Genomic DNA, 19,031 nt, shown 5'->3' on the forward strand with positions numbered 1-19,031 from the left:
ATTAGGCAAGAACTTTCAAAAGCTGATTGGGGTCAGATGTTTGCAGGTAAAGGGACGGCTGGAAAATGAGAAGCCTTCAGAAATGAGACAACGAGATGCCAGAGACAGTACATTCCAGTCAGGGTGAAAGGGAAGGCTGGTAGGTATAGGGAATGCTGGGATGACTTGAGAAATTGAGAGTTTGGTTAAGAAAAAGAAGGAAGCATATGTCAGGTATAGACTGGAGAGATCGAATGAACCCTTAGAAGAGTATAAAGGCAGTAGGAATATACTTAAGAGGGAAATCAGGAGGGCAAAAAGGGGACATGAGATAGCTTTGGCAAATAGAATTAAGGAGAATCCAAAGGGATTTTGTAAAATATATTAAGGATAAAAGAGTAACTAGGGAGAGAATAGGGCCCCTCAAATAGCAGCAAGGCAGCCTATGTGTGGAGCGGCAGGTGATGGTTGAGATACTAAACAAATATTTTGCATCAGTGTTTATTGTGGAGAAGGACATGGAAGATATAGAATGTAGGGAAATAGATGGTGACCTGGATGGAATTTTGCTCGCTGAGCTGGAAGCGATCATTTTTAGATGTTTCATCACCATACAAGGTAACATCATCAGTGAGCCCTCTGGTGAAACACTGGTGTTATGACCCTCTTTCTATTTATGTGTTTAGGTTTTCTTGGGCTGGTGATGTCATTTCCTGTGTTGGTGATATCATTTCCTGTTTTTTTTCTTAGAGGGTGATCGATGGGATCCAAATTGATGTGTTTGTTGATAGAGTTCCAGTTGGAATGTCATGCTTCTAGGAATTCTCATGCATGTCGCTGTTTGGCTTGTCCTAGGATGGATGTGTTGTCTCAGTCAAAGTGGTGTCCTTCCTCATCTGTATGTAAGGATACTGGTGAGAGTAGGTCTTTTTTTTGTGGCTAGTTAGCATTCATGTACCCTGGTGGCTTGTTTTCTGTGTGTTTGTCCAATATGGTGTTTGTTACAGTCCTTGCACGGTATTTTGTGAATGACATTAGTTTTGCTTGTTGTCAGTAAAGGATCTTTCAAGTTCATTAGCTGCTGTTTTAGTGTGTTGGTGGGTTTGTGGGCTACCATGATGTCAAGGGGTCTGAGTAGTCTGGCAGTCATTTCCAAGATGTCTTTGATGTAAGGGAGAGTGGCTAGGGTTTCTGGGCGTGTTTTGTCTGTTTGTTTGGGTTTGTTGTTGAGAAATTGGCAGACTGAGTTCATTGGGTACCCATTCTTTTTGGATACACGGTATAGGTAGTTTTCCTCTACTCTTTGTAGTTCCTCTGTGCTGCAGTGTGTGGTGGCTCGTAAAAATAATGTTCTAATGCAGCTCTGTTTGTGGGTGTTGGGATGATTGCTTCTGTAGTTCAATAATTGGTCTGTATGTGTTGTTTTTCCTCATTGACTGTTTGCTCTACTGTGACATCTAGGAATGGCAGTTTGTTGTGGTTTTCCTCCATGTTTGTGTATCTTACGTGAATTATTTGTGATTTTTTTTGTGAATGATACAGACAACAAGCAAACCAAACATCATTTACAAAATACCTTGCAAGAACTGGAACAAATTTTCAAACATAAAGATATTGATGGAATGTCCTGACTTCAAATATGACTCCCAATTCTTCTTTCTCTATCTGGGCATATTTACACTCTGGCGGAGGTGGGTACTGCAGATGCTGGAGATTAGAGTCAAGATTAGAGTGGTGCTGGAAAAGCACAGCAGGTCAGACAGCATCCGAGGAGCAGGAAAATCAACATTTCAGGCAAATCAATGGTTCAATTTTGCCCGGAACGTCTAATATTTACACTCTGCACTTGCCAAAGTTCTGGATGTACACGCTATTGGGTATTCCTCTCCTTTGCGCCATGTATGAGCTAAGTCGACTCCAGTACTGTATGGGGAGGCACTGCTTGTCAATACCAGATCTCATTTGGGATCATAGAATGCCAACACCTTAGAGGGTGATAGTTTTTCCTGTTCTTCACAGAAAGCGGGGGCTTGATCATGTGACCATTTCCAAGGCTAACCCTTTTTTAGGAATTGATAAAGATGCCAGAAATGAGGCCAGGTTATGTATGAACTTTCCATAATAATTCACTAGCCCAAGAAACGACCTAAGCTTTGGTGGAGATGTGAGAACAGGGGCACCTTTGATTGCTCTCACTTTATCTTCCAACGGTCATATTGACGCTGTAGCCCAAGTAGGCCACTTGGGGTGTCTGGAACACACATCTTTCCCTTCTAAGCTGTATGCCTGGCTGGGAGAAATGTCTAAGGACTAGGTCCAAGTTCTCTAGGTGCTCCTTATTAGTCTTCCCTGTTATTGCAATGTCATCTAGATAAATCGCAACCTAATTTCGACCTTACAAACCATTCTTATCATCCACTGAAAAATCAAACAGGCTGGCAATACCCAAATGGTAATCCTGTATATTGGTACAAGGCCTTATGAGTATTCATTGTAATGTACTGCTGGGAATCCTTTTCTAAATGCAATTTAGCAGGACTCATGTCCTACTTCGTGAAGGACAGCCCCCTGCCAGCTTTGTGTATAAACCCTCTATGTGAGGGATTGGGTATTCATCCAGTTGAGAAAGGTGGTTTAAAATCCCCACAAAGGTGAACCAACAATCTGTACGACTGGTGCTGCCCATTCCACAAACTGTGCAGGTTTAATGATTCCATTGCCAATCAGCCTCCTGATTTCTGCCTCTACTTTTGCCCGTAAGGCCAATGGCACTGGATGAGTTTTGCAGAATCATGGGATTTTTTTGCTGGTCAACATGCAAGGTGGCCTTGGCCCTTTTGACCATCCCTAGACCTTCCTGAAAAACTTCTGGGTATTTTATTAGGACCTTATTCAGGCTGCCACTTTCTAATCAAAAACTGTTGAATCGTTCTCAATCAAACTCAACCCATCTCCATCAAGCTTGGGCATGAGTCTTTTACTACAATCAGTGGGAACTGAACCAGCTGCTTCTCATAAGAGACCAGAACCGATGGTGCTCCCTTAATCTGTAACACCTCCCCAGTACAGGGTTCTCAGCCTGGCTGAGGTCTTACACAAACAGAATTGGATCTGTAACACTTCCCCAGTATAGGTTCTCACTGGCCTGAAGTCTTACGCAAACAAGAGTTGGAGTCCGGAGCGGCACGGTGGCATAGGGCGGCACGGTGGCACAGTGGTTAGCACTGCTGCCTCACAGCGATAGAGACCCGGGTTCAATTCCCGCCTCAGGCGACTGACTGTGTGGAATTTGCACGTTCTCCTCGTGTCTGCGTGGGTTTCCTCCGGATGCTCCGGTTTCCTCCCACAGTCTAAAGATGTGCAGGTCAGGTGAATTGGCCATGCTAAAATTGCCCGTAGTGTTAGGTAAGGGGTAAATGTAGGGGTCTGGGTGGGTTGCGCTTCGGCGGGTCGGTGTGGATTTGTTGGGCCGAAGGGCCTGTTTCCACACTGTAAGTAATCTAATCTAATCTAATCAAATTTTGGTAAAGACTGGTCCCATAATCACTGATACAGACATGGTGGTATTGGCCTCCATTACAACTGGGTGACCATTTAACCAGATGTTTATTTTGATTGGTTCTGATTTGGATGTTGCTAAGCAATTTATTGATCCAAACCAGTTTAGGTGGGCTTTCCATGCTGTGCACTCTCCTGGATACTGGCCACGAGTTCTCTTACACGGTTCAGGCCTTGTGTGACTCTTTTGCTGTCTTGAGTCCGCATACCGGCAGCAATTACAATGCCCTACTGGCTCAGATTCTCGAAAAAATGTTAACTGTTTTGTCCGAGGCTTAGCTTTGTTTTGGGCTTTTCCTATGGGCTATTTCCAAGGAATAGAGTTGTCACAGGATCAAAGACAATAACTTTGGTCTTCCAATGTTTAATTGGAGAATATTCCTGCTCATCCAATACTGAATATTGGACAAGTGATCCAAGAATACCGGAGGAATCAAGAAAGATGGTAATAAGGTCAACAGTGACATAGAAACATTGAAAACAGCAGCATGATTAGGCCATTCTGCCCTTTGTGCCTGCTTCGCAATTCAGTATGATCATGATTGACCATCTGACTCAGTACCTTGTTCCCATTTTCTCCCCGTGCCCTTTGATCCCTTTAGCTCTAAGAACTACATTTAACTCCTTCTTGAATTTGGCCTCAACCGCTTTCTTTGAGTCAAGATTAGAGTGGTGCTGGAAAGATACAGCAGGTCAGGCAGCATCCGAGGAGCAGGAAAATCGACGTTTCAGGCAAAAGCCTTTCATCAGGAATTCACGTTTTTGCCCCGAAACGTTGGTTTTACTGCTCCTCAAATGCTGCCTGACCTGCTGTGCTTTTCCAGCACCACTCTAATCTTGACTCATCTCCAGCATCTGCAGTCCCCACTTCCACCTACTTTCTATGAATGGCTTTCAAAATGAATGTTGCACTTTGCAGCTGAAAGTCCAAGTAAAAGCCCACATCACTGTTGTCTTTGCTATTCTTTCCATATTTTTTTCAAAGAATAGGTTAGCAGAGCATAATATATTCAGCAACTAAGTATTAAAAATAAAAATTAGACAAAATGGAAATTAACAGCTAAATACTGTATCACCCATTCTCCCACCATCCTCTTTTAGATTAGATTAGATTAATTACTTACAATGTGGAAACAGGCCCTTCGGCCCAACAAGTCCACACTGACCCGCCGAAGCACAACCCACCCAGACCCATTCCCCTACATTTAACCCTTCACCTAAACTATGGGCAAATTAGCATGGCCAATTCACCTAATCTGCACATTTTTGGACTGTGGGAGGAAACCGGAGCACCCGGAGGAAAGCCATGCAGACACGGGGAGAATGTGCAAGCTCCACACAGTCAGTCGCCTGAGGCGGGAATTGAACCCTGGTTCTGGCGCTGTGAGGCAGCAGTGCCGTCCTCTTTGAGAATGAGACAGCAAACTGTTTCTTCCTTAAGAACTGAGATGATTCAGAGAGAAAGTGGTTAGTTATGTTTAAAACAGCCCCACTAGTGGCAGGGTCTTAATGAAGTGTTATCTGCTGGGGACCCACATGGATCAAATGGACATTAAATGGCATGGTGATGAAGGAACAGTCCAGTTGATGAGCTGTGCTTTTATCAGAAGAAACTGCTGGGACTGAAAGGTACATTATACAACCATTCAGTTAATCTAAATCAAACAATTACAGAAATCTTCGTCTTCACTTTTGACCTGCAGACCACACTCAATGGATGATATCTCATTAATTAGAATATCAACTGACTTACTTCACTTGTATCCATAACATTCAGATGCCCAAGATTGACAAGAAGACTAAAGCACTATCATGTCCGGATGGGTTACTCTTCGGAGGGTCGGTGTGGACTGGTTGGGCCAAAGGGCCTGTTTCCATATTGTAGGGAATCTAATCTAATAAAGCTATCTACCAAAATACAATCAAGACCGCCAACCAGAGATCCATTAACTAAGTAACATTACACTTAGCTGTTGCCAGACAACAGCCCACTTAAAATGAAGTTTATAGAATCTGGGATCAGATTACACAGGTTCAGAAAGACAGATGCACAGACAAACAGTAAGTAGGAGATAGCGAATGACATACAATGGGTGATTGCAGAAAGTAACTGCGAGACAGGGACTAAATGAAACAGAAGCAATACAGCTCGGATGGAACAGCTGAGAGATAGGGACAACAACCAAGAGAAGCAGCAGGAGGTGAGTCTGGTGAACTCCTGATGCACTCCGTCTACTGAATACTTAAGGTGCAATCTTTACTCCTGAACTCAAACCTCCTTACAATGAAGGATAACGTACTATTTGCCTACATCTGCATGTGAGCTCTCAGTGATTCACAGACAAGGACACCGTGAGGTCTCTTTGGACATCCTCGCTTCCCAACCATAGCAGAAATATTCTTCATTGCTGTTTTTTCCAATAAAGTGGATAAACTCACATATGTTCACATCATATTATATTCTATCTATCATATTCTTGCCTGTTCACAGCCCACCAAATTATCTTGAAGGTTCCTTTACATCCTCCCCATGGCTCACATTCCCACCTAGTTTTGTGTCAGCAGCAACATTAACAATATTATATTTGGTTCCCCACTTCCAAAACAGACAGCTTTCACATGGCATGATCGCACAAGTGAGCAGATGTTGCTGAGCTCCCCTGCTCTTCCTTGAAACAGTGTCCATGGGATATTGTGTGTTCAACCAGGAGAGCAGATGTGATGGTTCTTCAGTACCCCACTGACATTATTTGGTTGAGCCTCTGGAACTGCACTTGAACCCTCAACAATCCTGTCTCAGTGGTGAGAGTGCCACCACAGGAGCTACAGGGTGAAGTAGGGTGATTGAACTGTAGGTAAATTCTTAAAGGTAAAGAAAAACAAAACATAAATTTGCAAAGTCATTCTGTTATGTGCCATTCAAAAGGTAATTGGAATCTCCAATACTGAGCAAACTGGACTCTGTAACCTGCTTTTTTTTTTACACTGAAGATATTCACGAAATTTTGTGTGGTCTTATTCCATCTCTCATTCAATCCCTGGCGAGGATCCTTGAATTGAGAATAACAAGGTGAGTCAGTGCTGGGAGGGCACACTCTTCATACCTCGGCTCATTCATTGCATACTTCCAGGCAAGTACTGGGAATCACAAAATGCTGCAGCTCACCCCAGATTAAACACATTAGGAAACAGACCACACATGCTCTCAATTTGCTAAATGATCATTGTGTGCATGCCATAGACCACTTCAAAGGTTAGTTCATGATTTATCATTTTGCATTACAGCCTCTTTCACAGAAACCACTCATTAGTCAATTACTTTTCTAGCAAGAAGCCAAGTCAGCCTGGCAGGAATTTCTGCACATCTTTTCGTTTTAAACAGCCTTCTCACCCATGTTCCATGGGCACCAGCCAAGTGTCCAATTTTTCATATACTGCACATTCAGACAGTCAATGTTGTTAGGATAATCAACATTGTTAGGTGGAAGGCATTGTGGCCTAATCCGTTCTAGTCCTGGCCAACACTCCATCAGGAGTCATTCATTAGTGTTCTGGATTAGGGTGGTCAGAGCAGGGTGAGCTGGAGGGGCAATGTTAGGTTTCACACGAGCATACAGCAGAAGCCCCAGAAGCCTCCGACCCTTCAAGCCCGATCCACCATTCAAGAAGATTAGGACTGATTTGATAACTTCATATTCCCACTCACAAACAAGAATCTATCATAGTATTTGGGAATATATGGGTGTATGTGTTGGACTTGACGATGGCAGTGGTGGTTTACAGAAGGTCATTGACTGTATTCCAGGTCTATAGACTGAATATTCCAGGATGTGTTTGCAGTGGGGAAGAGTTCCAATGGTCCTCGAGTTTCAATTCAACACTCTCCACATTTAACTAGAGCACAGCATTTTAAAAAAAAGTACTGTATTCCAGTGTGATACAGCAACAGACCTGTTCCCCACCAGTACTGTACCCCAGTGTTACACAGTGATAGACCTGACCCCCACCAGTACTGTACCCTAGTGTGATACAGTGATAGACCTGTCCCCCACCAGTACTGTACCCAGTGTTATACAGTGATAGACCTGTCCCCCATCAGTACTGTACCCCAGTGTTATACTGTGAAAGACCTGTCCCCAACAGTACTGTACCCTAGTGTTATAGTGATAGACCTGTCCCCCACCAGTACTGTACCCCAGTGTTATACAGTGATAGACCTGACCCCCACCAGTACTGTACCCTAGTGTGATACAGTGATAGACCTGTCCCCCACCAGTACTGTACCCAGTGTTATACAGTGATAGACCTGTCCCCCATCAGTACTGTACCCCAGTGTTATACTGTGAAAGACCTGTCCCCACCAGTACTGTACCCTAGTGTTATACAGTGATAGACCTGTCCCCCACCAGTACTGTACCCCAGTGTTATACAGTGATAGACCTTTTCCCTCCAGTACTGTACCCCAGTGTTATACAGTGATAGACCTTTCCTAACCAGGACTGTACCCCAATGTGATACAGCAATATACCTGTCCCCACCAGTACTCTACCCTAGTGTTATACAGGGATAGACCTGTCCCCACCAGTACTGTAAACCAGTTATGCAGCCATAGACCTTTATGCACCAGTACTGCATCCCAGTGTTATACAGTGATAGACCTGTCCCCCACCAGTACTGTATCCCAGTGTTATTCAGTGATAGACCTGTCCCCCACCAGTACTGTATCCCAGTGTTATACAATGGTAGACCTGTCCCCATCAGTACTGTACCCCAATGTGATACAGAGATAGACCTGTCCCCCACCAGTACTGTATCTCAGTGTTATTCAGTGATGGACCTGTCCCCACCAGTACTGTATCCCAACATGATACAGCGATAGACCTGTCCCCACCAGTACTGTACCCCAGTGTTATACAGTGACAGATCCGTCCCCACAAGTACTGTACCCGAGTGTTATAGTGATAGACCTGTCCCCACCAGTACTGTACCCCAGTGTTATACAGTGATAGACTTGTCCCCCACCAGTACTGTACCCTAGTGTTATACAGTGATAGACCTGTCCCCCACCAGTACTGTACCCCTGTGTTATACAGGGATAGACCTGTCCCCACCAGTACTGTAAACCAGTTATACAGCCATAGACCTTTATGCACCAGTACTGTATCCCAGTGCTATACAGTGATAGACCTGTCCCCCACCAGTACTGTATCCCAGTGTTATTCAGTGATAGACCTGTCCCCCACCAGTACTGTATCCCAGTGTTATACAATGGTAGACCTGTCCCCATCAGTACTGTACCCTAGTGTTATACAGTGATAGACCTGTCCCCCACCAGTACTGTACCCCTGTGTTATACAGTGATTGACCTATACCCACCAGTACTGTACCACAGTGTGATACAGCAACAGACCTGTCCCCACCAGTTCTGTACCGCAGTTTAATGCAGCGACAGACCTATCCCCACCAGTACTATATTTCAGTGTTATACAGCGATAGACCTTTGCCCACTAGTACTGTATCCCAATGTGATACAGCGATAGACCTATCCCCACCAGTACTGTACCCCAGTATGACACAACGACAGACCTATCCTCACCAGTACGGTACCCCAGTATGACACAATGACAGACCTATCCCCACTAGTACTGGATCTCAGTGTGATACAGTGACAGACCTAACCCCACCAGTACAGTATCCAGTGTCATACAGCGATAGACCTGTCCCCACTAGTACTGTATCCCAATATGATACAGAGATAGACCTGTACCCCACCAGTACTATACCCCAGTGTTATACAGTGATAGACCTATCCCCACCAGTACTGTACCCCAGTGTTATACAGTGAGAGACCTGTCCCCACCAGTACTGTACCCCAATGTGCTAAGCAATAGATCTGTCCCCACCAGTACTGTACCCTACTGTTATACAGGGATAGACCTCTCCCTACCATTACTGTACCCCAGTGTTATACTGAGATAGACCTTTCCCCACCAGTACCGTATCCCAGTGTTATACTGCGATAGACCTTTCCCCACCAGTACTGTACCCCAGTGTTATGCAGTGATAGACCTGTCTCCACTTGTACCGTACCCTAGTATGATACTGCCACAGACCTGTCCCCACCAGTACTGTACCCTAGTGTTATACAGTGATACACGGGTCCCCCACCAGTACTGTACCCCAGTGTTATACTGTGATAGACCTGTGCCCCACCAGTACTGTACCCCAGTGTTATACTGTGATAGACCTGTGCCCCACCAGTACTGTACCCCAGTGTTATACTGTGATAGACCTGTGCCCCACCAGTACTGTACCCTAGTATTATACAGTGATAGACCTGTCCCCCCACCAGTACTGTACCCGTGTTATACAGTGATTGACCTGTCCCCACCTGTATTGTACCCCAGTTTGATACAGCAACAGACCTTTCCCCACCAGTACCGTACCCCAGTGTTATACTGCGATAGACCTTCCCCCACCAGTACTGCACCCCAGTGTTATGCAGTGATAGACCTGTCCCCACCAGTACTGTATCCTAGTGTTATACAGTAATAGACCTGTCCCCCACCAGTACTGTACCCCAGTGTGATACTGCCACAGACCTGTCCCCACCAGTACTGTACCCTAGTGTTATACAGTGATAGACCTGTCCCCACCAGTACTGTACCCCAGTGTTATACAGTGATTGACCTGTCCCCACCAGTACTGTACCCGTGTGATACAGCAATTACCTCTCCCTACTCGTACTATATCCCAGTGTTATACAGCGCTAGACCTTTCCCCACAAGTAATGTATCCCAGTGTTATATAGCGATAGACCTTTCCCCACCAGTACTGTACCCCAATGTGATACAGCAACAGACCTATCCCCTACCAGTAATGTACCCCAGTGTGATACAATGACAGACGTATCCCCACCAGTACTGTATCCCAGTGTTATACAGCGATAGACCTCTCCCTACCAGTACTGTACCGCAGTGTTGTACAGCGATAGACCTTTCCCCACCAGTACTGTACCCCAGTGTTATACAGCGAGACCTTTCCGCACCAGTACCGTACCCCAGTGTTATACTGCGATAGACCTTTCCCCACCAGTACTGTACCCCAGTGTTATGCAGTGATAGACCTGTCTCCACTAGTACCGTACCCTAGTGTGATACTGCCACAGACCTGTCCCCACCAGTACTGTACCCTAGTGTTATACTGTGATAGACCTGTCCCCCACCAGTACTGTACCCCAGTGTTATACTGTGATAGAACTGTCCCCATCAGTACTGTACCCTAGTATTATACAGTGATAGACCTGTCCCCCCACCAGTACTGTACCCGTGTTATACAGTGATTGACCTGTCCCCACCTGTACTGTACCCCAGTTTGATACAGCAACAGACCTTTCCCCACCAGTACCGTACCCCAGTGTTATACTGCGATAGACCTTCCCCCACCAGTACTGCACCCCAGTGTTATGCAGTGATTGACCTGTCCCCACCAGTACTGTATCCTAGTGTTATACAGTAATAGACCTGTCCCCACCAGTACTGTACCCTAGTGTTATACAGTGATAGACCTGTCCCCACCAGTACTGTACCCTAGTGTTATACAGTGATAGACCTGTCCCCACCAGTACTGTACCCTAGTGTTATACAGTGATAGACCTGTCCCCCACCAGTACTGTACCCCAGTGTTATACTGTGTTAGAACTGTCCCCATCAGTACTGTACCCTAGTATTATACAGTGATAGACCTGTCCCCCCACCAGTACTGTACCCCAGTGTTATACAGTGATAGACCTGTCCCCCCACCAGTACTGTACCCCAATGTTATACAGTGATAGACCTGTCCCCACCAGTACTGTACCCCAGTGTTATACAGTGATTGACCTGTCCCCACCAGTACTGTACCCATGTGATACAGCGATTACCTCTCCCTACTCGTACTATATCCCAGTGTTATACAGCGCTAGACCTTTCCCCACAAGTAATGTATCCCAGTGTTATATAGCGATAGACCTTTCCCCACCAGTACTGTACCCCAATGTGATACAGCAACAGACCTATCCCCTACCAGTAATGTACCCCAGTGTGATACAATGACAGACGTATCCCCACCAGTACTGTATCCCAGTGTTATACAGTCATAGACCTGTCCCCACCAGTACTGTACCCTAATGTGATACTGCCACAGACCTGTCCCCACCAGTACTGTACCCTAGTGTTATACAGTGATAGACGGTTCCCCCACCAGTACTGTACCCCAGTGTTATACTGTGATAGACCTGTCCCCAGCAGTACTGTACCCAGTGATATACAGTGATAGACCTGTCCCCCACCAGTACTGTACCCCAGTGTTATACTGTGATAGACCTGTCCCCAGCAGTACTGTACCCAGTGATATACAGTGATAGACCTGTCCCCCACCAGTACTGTACCCCAGTGTTATACTGTGAAAGACCTGTCCCCACCAGTACTGTACCCCAGTGTTATACAGTGATAGACCTGTCCCCTCCAGTACTGTACCCCAGTGTTATACAGTGATAGACCTTTCCTAACCAGTACTGTACCCCAATGTGATACAGCAATAGACCTGTCCCCACCAGTACTCTACCCTAGTGTCATACAGTACTGTAAACCAGTTATACAGCGATAGACCTTTATGCACCAGTACTGTACCCCAGTGTTATACTGTGATAGACCTGTCCCCCACCAGTACTGTATCCCAGAGTTATACTATGATAGAACTGTCCCCATCAGTACTGTACCCTAGTATTATACAGTGATAGACCTGTCCCCCCACCAGTACTGTACCCGTGTTATACAGTGATTGACCTGTCCCCACCAGTACTGTACCCCAGTTTGATACAGCAACAGACCTTTCCCCACCAGTACTGTACCGCAGTGTTGTACAGCGATAGACCTTTCCCCACCAGTACTGTACCCCAGTGTTATACAGCGATAGACCTGTCCCCACCCTTACTGTATCCCAGTGTTATACAGTGATTGACCTGTCCCCACCAGTACTGTACCCCAGTGTGATACTGCCACAGACCTGTCCCCACCAGTACTGAACCCCAGTGTTATACTGTGATAGAACTGTCCCCATCAGTACTGTACCCCAGTGTTATGCAGTGATAGACCTGTCCCCACCAGTACTGTACCCGTGTTATACAGTGATTGACCTGTCCCCACCAGTACTGCACCCCAGTTTGATACAGCAACAGACCTTTCCCCACCAGTACTGTATCCCAGTGTTAAACTGCGATAGACCTTTCCCCACCAGTACTGTACCCCAGTTTGATACAGCGACAGACCTTTCCCCACCAGTACTGTACCCCAGTGTTATACGGTGATAGACCTTTCCCCACCAGTACTGTACCCGTGTTATACAGTGATTGACCTGTCCCCACCAGTACTGCACCCCAGTTTGATACAGCAACAGACCTTTCCCCACCAGTACTGTATCCCAGTGTTAAACTGCGATAGACCTGTCCCCACCAGTACTGTACCCCAGTTTGACACAGCGACAGACCTTTCCCCACCAGTACTGTACCCCAGTGTTATACAGCGATAGACCTCTCCCTACCAGTACTGTATCCCAGTGTTATACGGTGATAGACCTTTCCCCACCATTACTGTACCCATTGTTATACTGCAATAGACCTTTCCTCACCAGGTAAAAACAATGACTGCAGATGCTGGAAACCAGATTCAGGATTAGTGGTGCTGGAAGAGCACAGCAGTTCAGGCAGCATCCAAGGAGCTTCGAAATCAACGTTCCTGATGAAGGGCTTTTACCCGAAACATTGATTTCGAAGCTCCTTGGATGCTGCCTGAACTGCTGTGCTTTCCCCACCAGTACTGTACCCCAGTGTTATGCAGTGATAGACCTGTCCCCACCAGTACTGTACCCCAGTGTTATACAGTGATAGACCTGTCCCCCCACCAGTACTGTACCCGTGTTATACAGTGATTGACCTGTCCCCACCTGTACTGTACCCCAGTTTGATACAGCAACAGACCTTTCCCCACCAGTACCGTACCGCAGTGTTGTACAGCGATAGACCTTTCCCCACCAGTACTGTACCCCAGTGTTATACAGCGATAGACCTGTCCCCACCCTTACTGTATCCCAGTGTTATACAGTGATTGACCTGTCCCCACCAGTACTGTACCCCAGTGTTATACGGTAATAGACCTTTCCCCACCAGTACTGTACCCTAGTATTATACAGTGATAGACCTGTCCCCCCACCAGTACTGTACCCCAGTGTTATACAGTAATAGACTGTCCCCACCAGTACTGTACCCCAGTGTGATACAGTAATAGACTGTCCCCACCAGTACTGTACCCCAGTGTTAAATTGTGATAGACCTGTTCCCCACCAGTACTATACCCCAGTGTTATACTGTGATAGACCTGTCCCCATCAGTACTGTACCCTAGTATTATACAGTGATAGACCTGTCCCCCCACCAGTACTGTACCCCAGTGTTATACAGTAATAGACTGTCCCCACCAGTACTGTACCCCAGTGTGATACAGTAATAGACTGTCCCCACCAGTACTGTACCCCAGTGTGATACCGCCACAGACTTGTCCCCCACCAGTACTGTACCCCAGTGTTAAACTGTGATTGACCTGTCCCACACCAGTACTATACCCCAGTGTTATACTGTGATAGACCTGTCCCCATCAGTACTGTACCCTAGTATTATACAGTCATAGACGTGTCCCCCCACCAGTACTGTACCCCAGTGTTATACAGTAATAGACTGTCCCCACCCGTACTATACCCCAGTGTTATACTGTGATAGACCTATCCCCACCAGTACTGTACCCCAGTGTGATACAACAACAGACGTATCCCCACCAGTACTATATCCCAGTGTTATACAGCAATAGACCTTTCCCCACCAATACTGTACCCCAGTGTTATACAGCGATAGACCTTTCCCCACCAGTACGGTATCCCAGTGTTATACAGTGATAGACCTTTCCCCACCAGTACTGTACCCCAGTTTGATACAGCGACAGACCTATCCCCACCAGTACTGTACCCCAGTTTGATACAGCGACAGACCTATCCCCACCACTACTGTATCCCAGTGTTATACAGCGATTACCTCTCCCTACCCGTACTGTATCCCAGTGTTATATAGCGATAGACCTTTCCCCACAAGTACTGTACCCAAATGTGATACAGCAACAGACCTATCCCCACCAGTACTGTACCCTAGTGTGATACAACAATAACCTATCCCCACCAGTACTGTACCCCAGTGTGATACAACAACAGACGTATCCCCACCAGTACTGTATCCCAGTGTTATACAGTGGTAGACCTTTCCCTACCAGTACTGTACCGCAGTGTTGTACAGCGATAGACCTTTCCCCACCAGTACTGTACCCCAGTGTTATACAGCGATAGACCTGTCCCCACCCTTGTTGTATCCCAGTGTTATACAGTGATTGACCTGTCCCCACCAGTACTGTATCCCAGTGTTATACAGAGTTAGACCTGTCCCCACCCTTACTGTACCCCAGTGTTATACAGCGATAGACCTGTCCCCACCCTTACTGTATCCCAGTGTTATACAGTGATTGACCTGTCCCCACCAGTACTGTATCCCAGTGTTATACAGTGATTGACCTGTCCCCACCAGTACTGTACCCCAGTGTTATGCAGTGATAGACCTGTCCCCACCAGTATTGTACCCCAGCGTTATACTATGATAGACCTGTCCGCCACCAGTACTGTACCCCAGTGTTATACTGTGTTAGACCTGTCCCCATCAGTACTGTACCCTAGTATTATACAGTGATAAACCTGTCCCCCCACCAGTACTGTACCCCAGTGTTATACAGTGATAGACCTGTCCCCACCATACTGTATCCCAGTGTTATACAGCGACAGACCTGTCCCCCACCAGTACTGTACCCCAGTTTGATACAGCGACAGACCTATCCCCACCAGTACTGTACCCCAGTTTGATACAGCGACAGACCTTTCCCCACCAGTACTGTACCCCAGTGTTATACTGTGATAGACCTGTCCCCATCAGTACAGTACCCTAGTATTATACAGCGTACTGTATCCCAGTGTTAAACAGCAATAGACCTTTCCCCACCAGTACTGTACCCCAATGTGTTACAGCGACAGTCCTTTCCCCACCAGTACTGTACCCCAGTGTTATACAGCTATAGACCTCTCCCTACCAGTACTGTACCCCATTGTTGTACAGCGATAGACCTTTCCCCACCAGTACTGTCTCCCAGTGTTATGCAGCAACAGACCTGTCCCCACCAGTACTGTACCCCAGTGATACAGCGACAGACCTATCGCCATCAGTACTGTACGCCAGTGTTATACAGCGATAGAACTTTCCCCACCAGTACTGTGTCCCAGTGTTATACAGGGATAGACCTCTCCCTACCAGTACTGTATCCCAGTGTTATACAGCGATAGAAGCTTCCCCACCAGTACTGTATCCCAGTGTTATACAACGATAGACCTCTCCCTACCACTACTGTACCCCAGTGTTATACAGCGATAGACCTTTCCCCACCAGTACCGCCCCCCAGTATTATACTGTGATATACCTTTCCCCACCAGAACTGTACCCCAGTGTTATGCAGCACAGACCTGTCTCCACCAGTTCTGTACCCCAGTGTGATACAGCAACAGACCTATCCCCACCAGTACTGTACCCCAGTTTTATATAGTAACAGACCTGTTCCCCCCCTCCAGTACTGTACCCCAGTGTTATACAGTGACAGACCTATCCCCACCAGTACTGTACCCCAATGTGATACAGCAACAGACCTATCCCCACCAGTACTGTATCCCAGTGTTATAGAGTGATAGACCTTTCCCCACCAGTACTGTACCCCAGTTTTATATAGTAACAGACCTGTTCCCCCCCTCCAGTACTGTACCCCAGTGTTATACAGTGACAGACCTGTCCCCACCAGTACTGTACTCCAGTGTTACACAGTGATAGCCCTGTCTCATCAGTACAGTACCCCAGTTTTATACAGGGACAGACCTGTCCCCACCAGTACTGTACTCCAGTATTACACAGTGACAGACCTGTCTCATCAGTACTGCACCCCAGTTTTATACAGTGACAGACCTATCCCCCCCCAGTACTGTACTCCAATGTTATACAGTGACAGACCTGTCTCATCAGTACTGTACCCCAGTTTTATACAGTGACATTCCTGTCCCATCTGTACTGTTTGACAGCATTAGACAGTGACAGACCTGTCCTCCTCAGTATTGTGCCCCAGTGTTATACAGTGACAGACCTGTCTCCACCAGTGCTACACAGGAACAGACCAGTTCGCACCAATACCATATGCCAGTGTTATACAATGACAGGCTTGTCTCCAACAGTGTTGCCCGTATTATTATACACATTAAAATACCCTCTGTACACACAACAGAAATCAAGGTATTAAGAATGCAGATCCAATACTTGGGGTCTTTACAGATTGAGTGACTCATTTAACTTTGATGTATGAATTTGTTTGGCTTACAAACAGATCAGAGCTGAAAATGTGTTGCTGGAAAAGCGCAGCAGGTCAGGCAGCATCCAGGGAACAGGAGAATCGATGTTTCGGGCATAAGCCCTTCTTACAAACAGATCATGCCACAGTCTGTTAGCTTTTTGCTGGAGGACTGATCTTCAATTCGGTATTACCTACCTGCTGCGTTAGAATATTGAGATGATTCGAGGCAGAGTATTGCCGAACTCTCTGCTTTGCTGCCAAGCGCTGAAGAATGATGGAGATGGCTTCATGGTTCACGTCTTCACTCGGAGTGGGTTGGTGGTCACCTTCCCCCAGTGTGCCAACTGTTGCTGCTGATTGAGGCAGTCGACTGGGGCATCGAACGCCTGATCCTGAGGAGAGGCAGGGCCACAACATGAGTCTTTCTGTGATGGAGTGCTTTGTGTGCTAAGGCCTGTAGCCAAAAATAGGCATATAAATGTCTGCTGTGGTTCTGTTCGCCGAGCTGGAAGTTTTTGTTGCAAACGTTTCGTCCCCTGTCTAGGTGACATCCTCAGTGCTCCCAGGGACAGGCCACTATAAATGCTGGAGGAAACACCACAGAAGCGCTTCACGGGAGGCTCCCAAGCACTGAGGATGTCACCTAGACAGGGGACGAAACGTTTGCAACAAAAACTTCCAGCTTGGCGAACAGAACCACAGCAACGAGCACCCGAGCTACAAATCTTCTCACAAACTTTGAATATAAATGTCTATAAGTACTGAAGATGCTAGAGCTATGAAATAGAAACAGAAACTCCTGGAGAAGTTTCTCTCTTCACAGACAGAACCAGATTTGCTAAATTTGTCCAACACTTTCGACTTTGATCTCAGATCTCCAACAGCTGCAGTGCTTGGTTTTTAATATGTGTATTTTTACATTGGTACCTCCCATATCTTGCCCGGTCGTACAACTACTGACAATATCAATACCTTATATTTAAAAAAATGATTGACTTGATCAAGAGAGCAGGAGCCACTCAATCTCTCTCAGCCTGACATTGTGGTGGTCAGGATCTCTGAAGATGTTTGATCTCAAATTCTGCCTTTTACCAACAAGAGGGAAGGGAAGAAATGAAGGAAATGGGTCAACAGCAGCTCTCGCTGGAAACCAACCACCAGTCTAGTAAAGACAAGCTCTGATGTTAGTATAGGAGTGAGCCTCTACAATGGATTCAATGAACAAGCAGGAGGTTGGACCATTAGGAGGTTTGGCCCGATAATGTCAAGTCTCTGATCCTTTCCAACTTCATGGGCATTTCCATTGGGCAGAAGCAGTGGTTCACCCTGGTGAGACCTTCATTACCACCTACTAATAACAGAAGGCTACTACAATACCCTCAGGTCTTTCTTCAGTCAATTCTTCAGGTATTTTGTTCCAGGTACTAAGGACAGCATTCAAACAAAATTAAGAAGATCAAAGGAAGAATAATAGTCTGGTACTATATTTAGATTTCAGTTCATTTAAGCTCAGATCCTTGTGCTGTTATTTTTTTAAAAAAGTGGGTTTCCTATGTAAAATATGGGTGAGCAGGGGAACTGAGGGAAGGCTGAATAGCTAGAATGCCTAAGCAGAGTCACTTGTACAACCACGTTCATCTGGTGAAAAATGGCGACTGTACCTCATCTGAGCAAAGTATTATTGTGAACAGATTATTATCTCAAGTGGGGTTATAATAGCAGGCATGGTGGGATACACATTCATGCAGACCTAACTACCTGTTACATTGATTAGCTCTTCAGGAACAATTTTAATCATTGTAATTCATGCTTCACATGCTAATGCCTGTAAAAAGGCCTAGCAAAGTGACCAATCACTCACTACTGAGCAGAGCTTTCAAAATGTAGGCACCACCAGTCACAACAGTGAGCAAAGAAAGAAAGCCCTGCACTTCTAAATATATAATTATTCTTGTATCTATATCTTGGGAAAATGAACTGGAAGGGA

The 19,031-nt window shown here is 46.1% G+C and overlaps 1 protein-coding gene across 2 annotated transcripts in view; it reads right to left on the reverse strand.

Moving 5' to 3' along the window:
* Nucleotides 1-19,031, reverse strand: part of ttll5 (tubulin tyrosine ligase-like family, member 5) — a 451,975-nt gene that overhangs the window by 221,544 nt on the left and 211,400 nt on the right. For both annotated transcript variants that reach the window (XM_087989544.1, XM_087989543.1), the window contains exon 27: nucleotides 17,240-17,436. In XM_087989544.1, the coding sequence (XP_087845670.1) occupies nucleotides 17,240-17,436 (197 nt within the window). The remainder of the gene's footprint in view (nucleotides 1-17,239; nucleotides 17,437-19,031) is intronic.

This window comes from Chiloscyllium plagiosum, unplaced genomic scaffold, assembly GCF_037043375.1.
Source record: "Chiloscyllium plagiosum isolate Xiang-an unplaced genomic scaffold, Cpla_swu_hap1 HiC_scaffold_8, whole genome shotgun sequence".
Taxonomy (NCBI): domain Eukaryota; kingdom Metazoa; phylum Chordata; class Chondrichthyes; order Orectolobiformes; family Hemiscylliidae; genus Chiloscyllium; species Chiloscyllium plagiosum.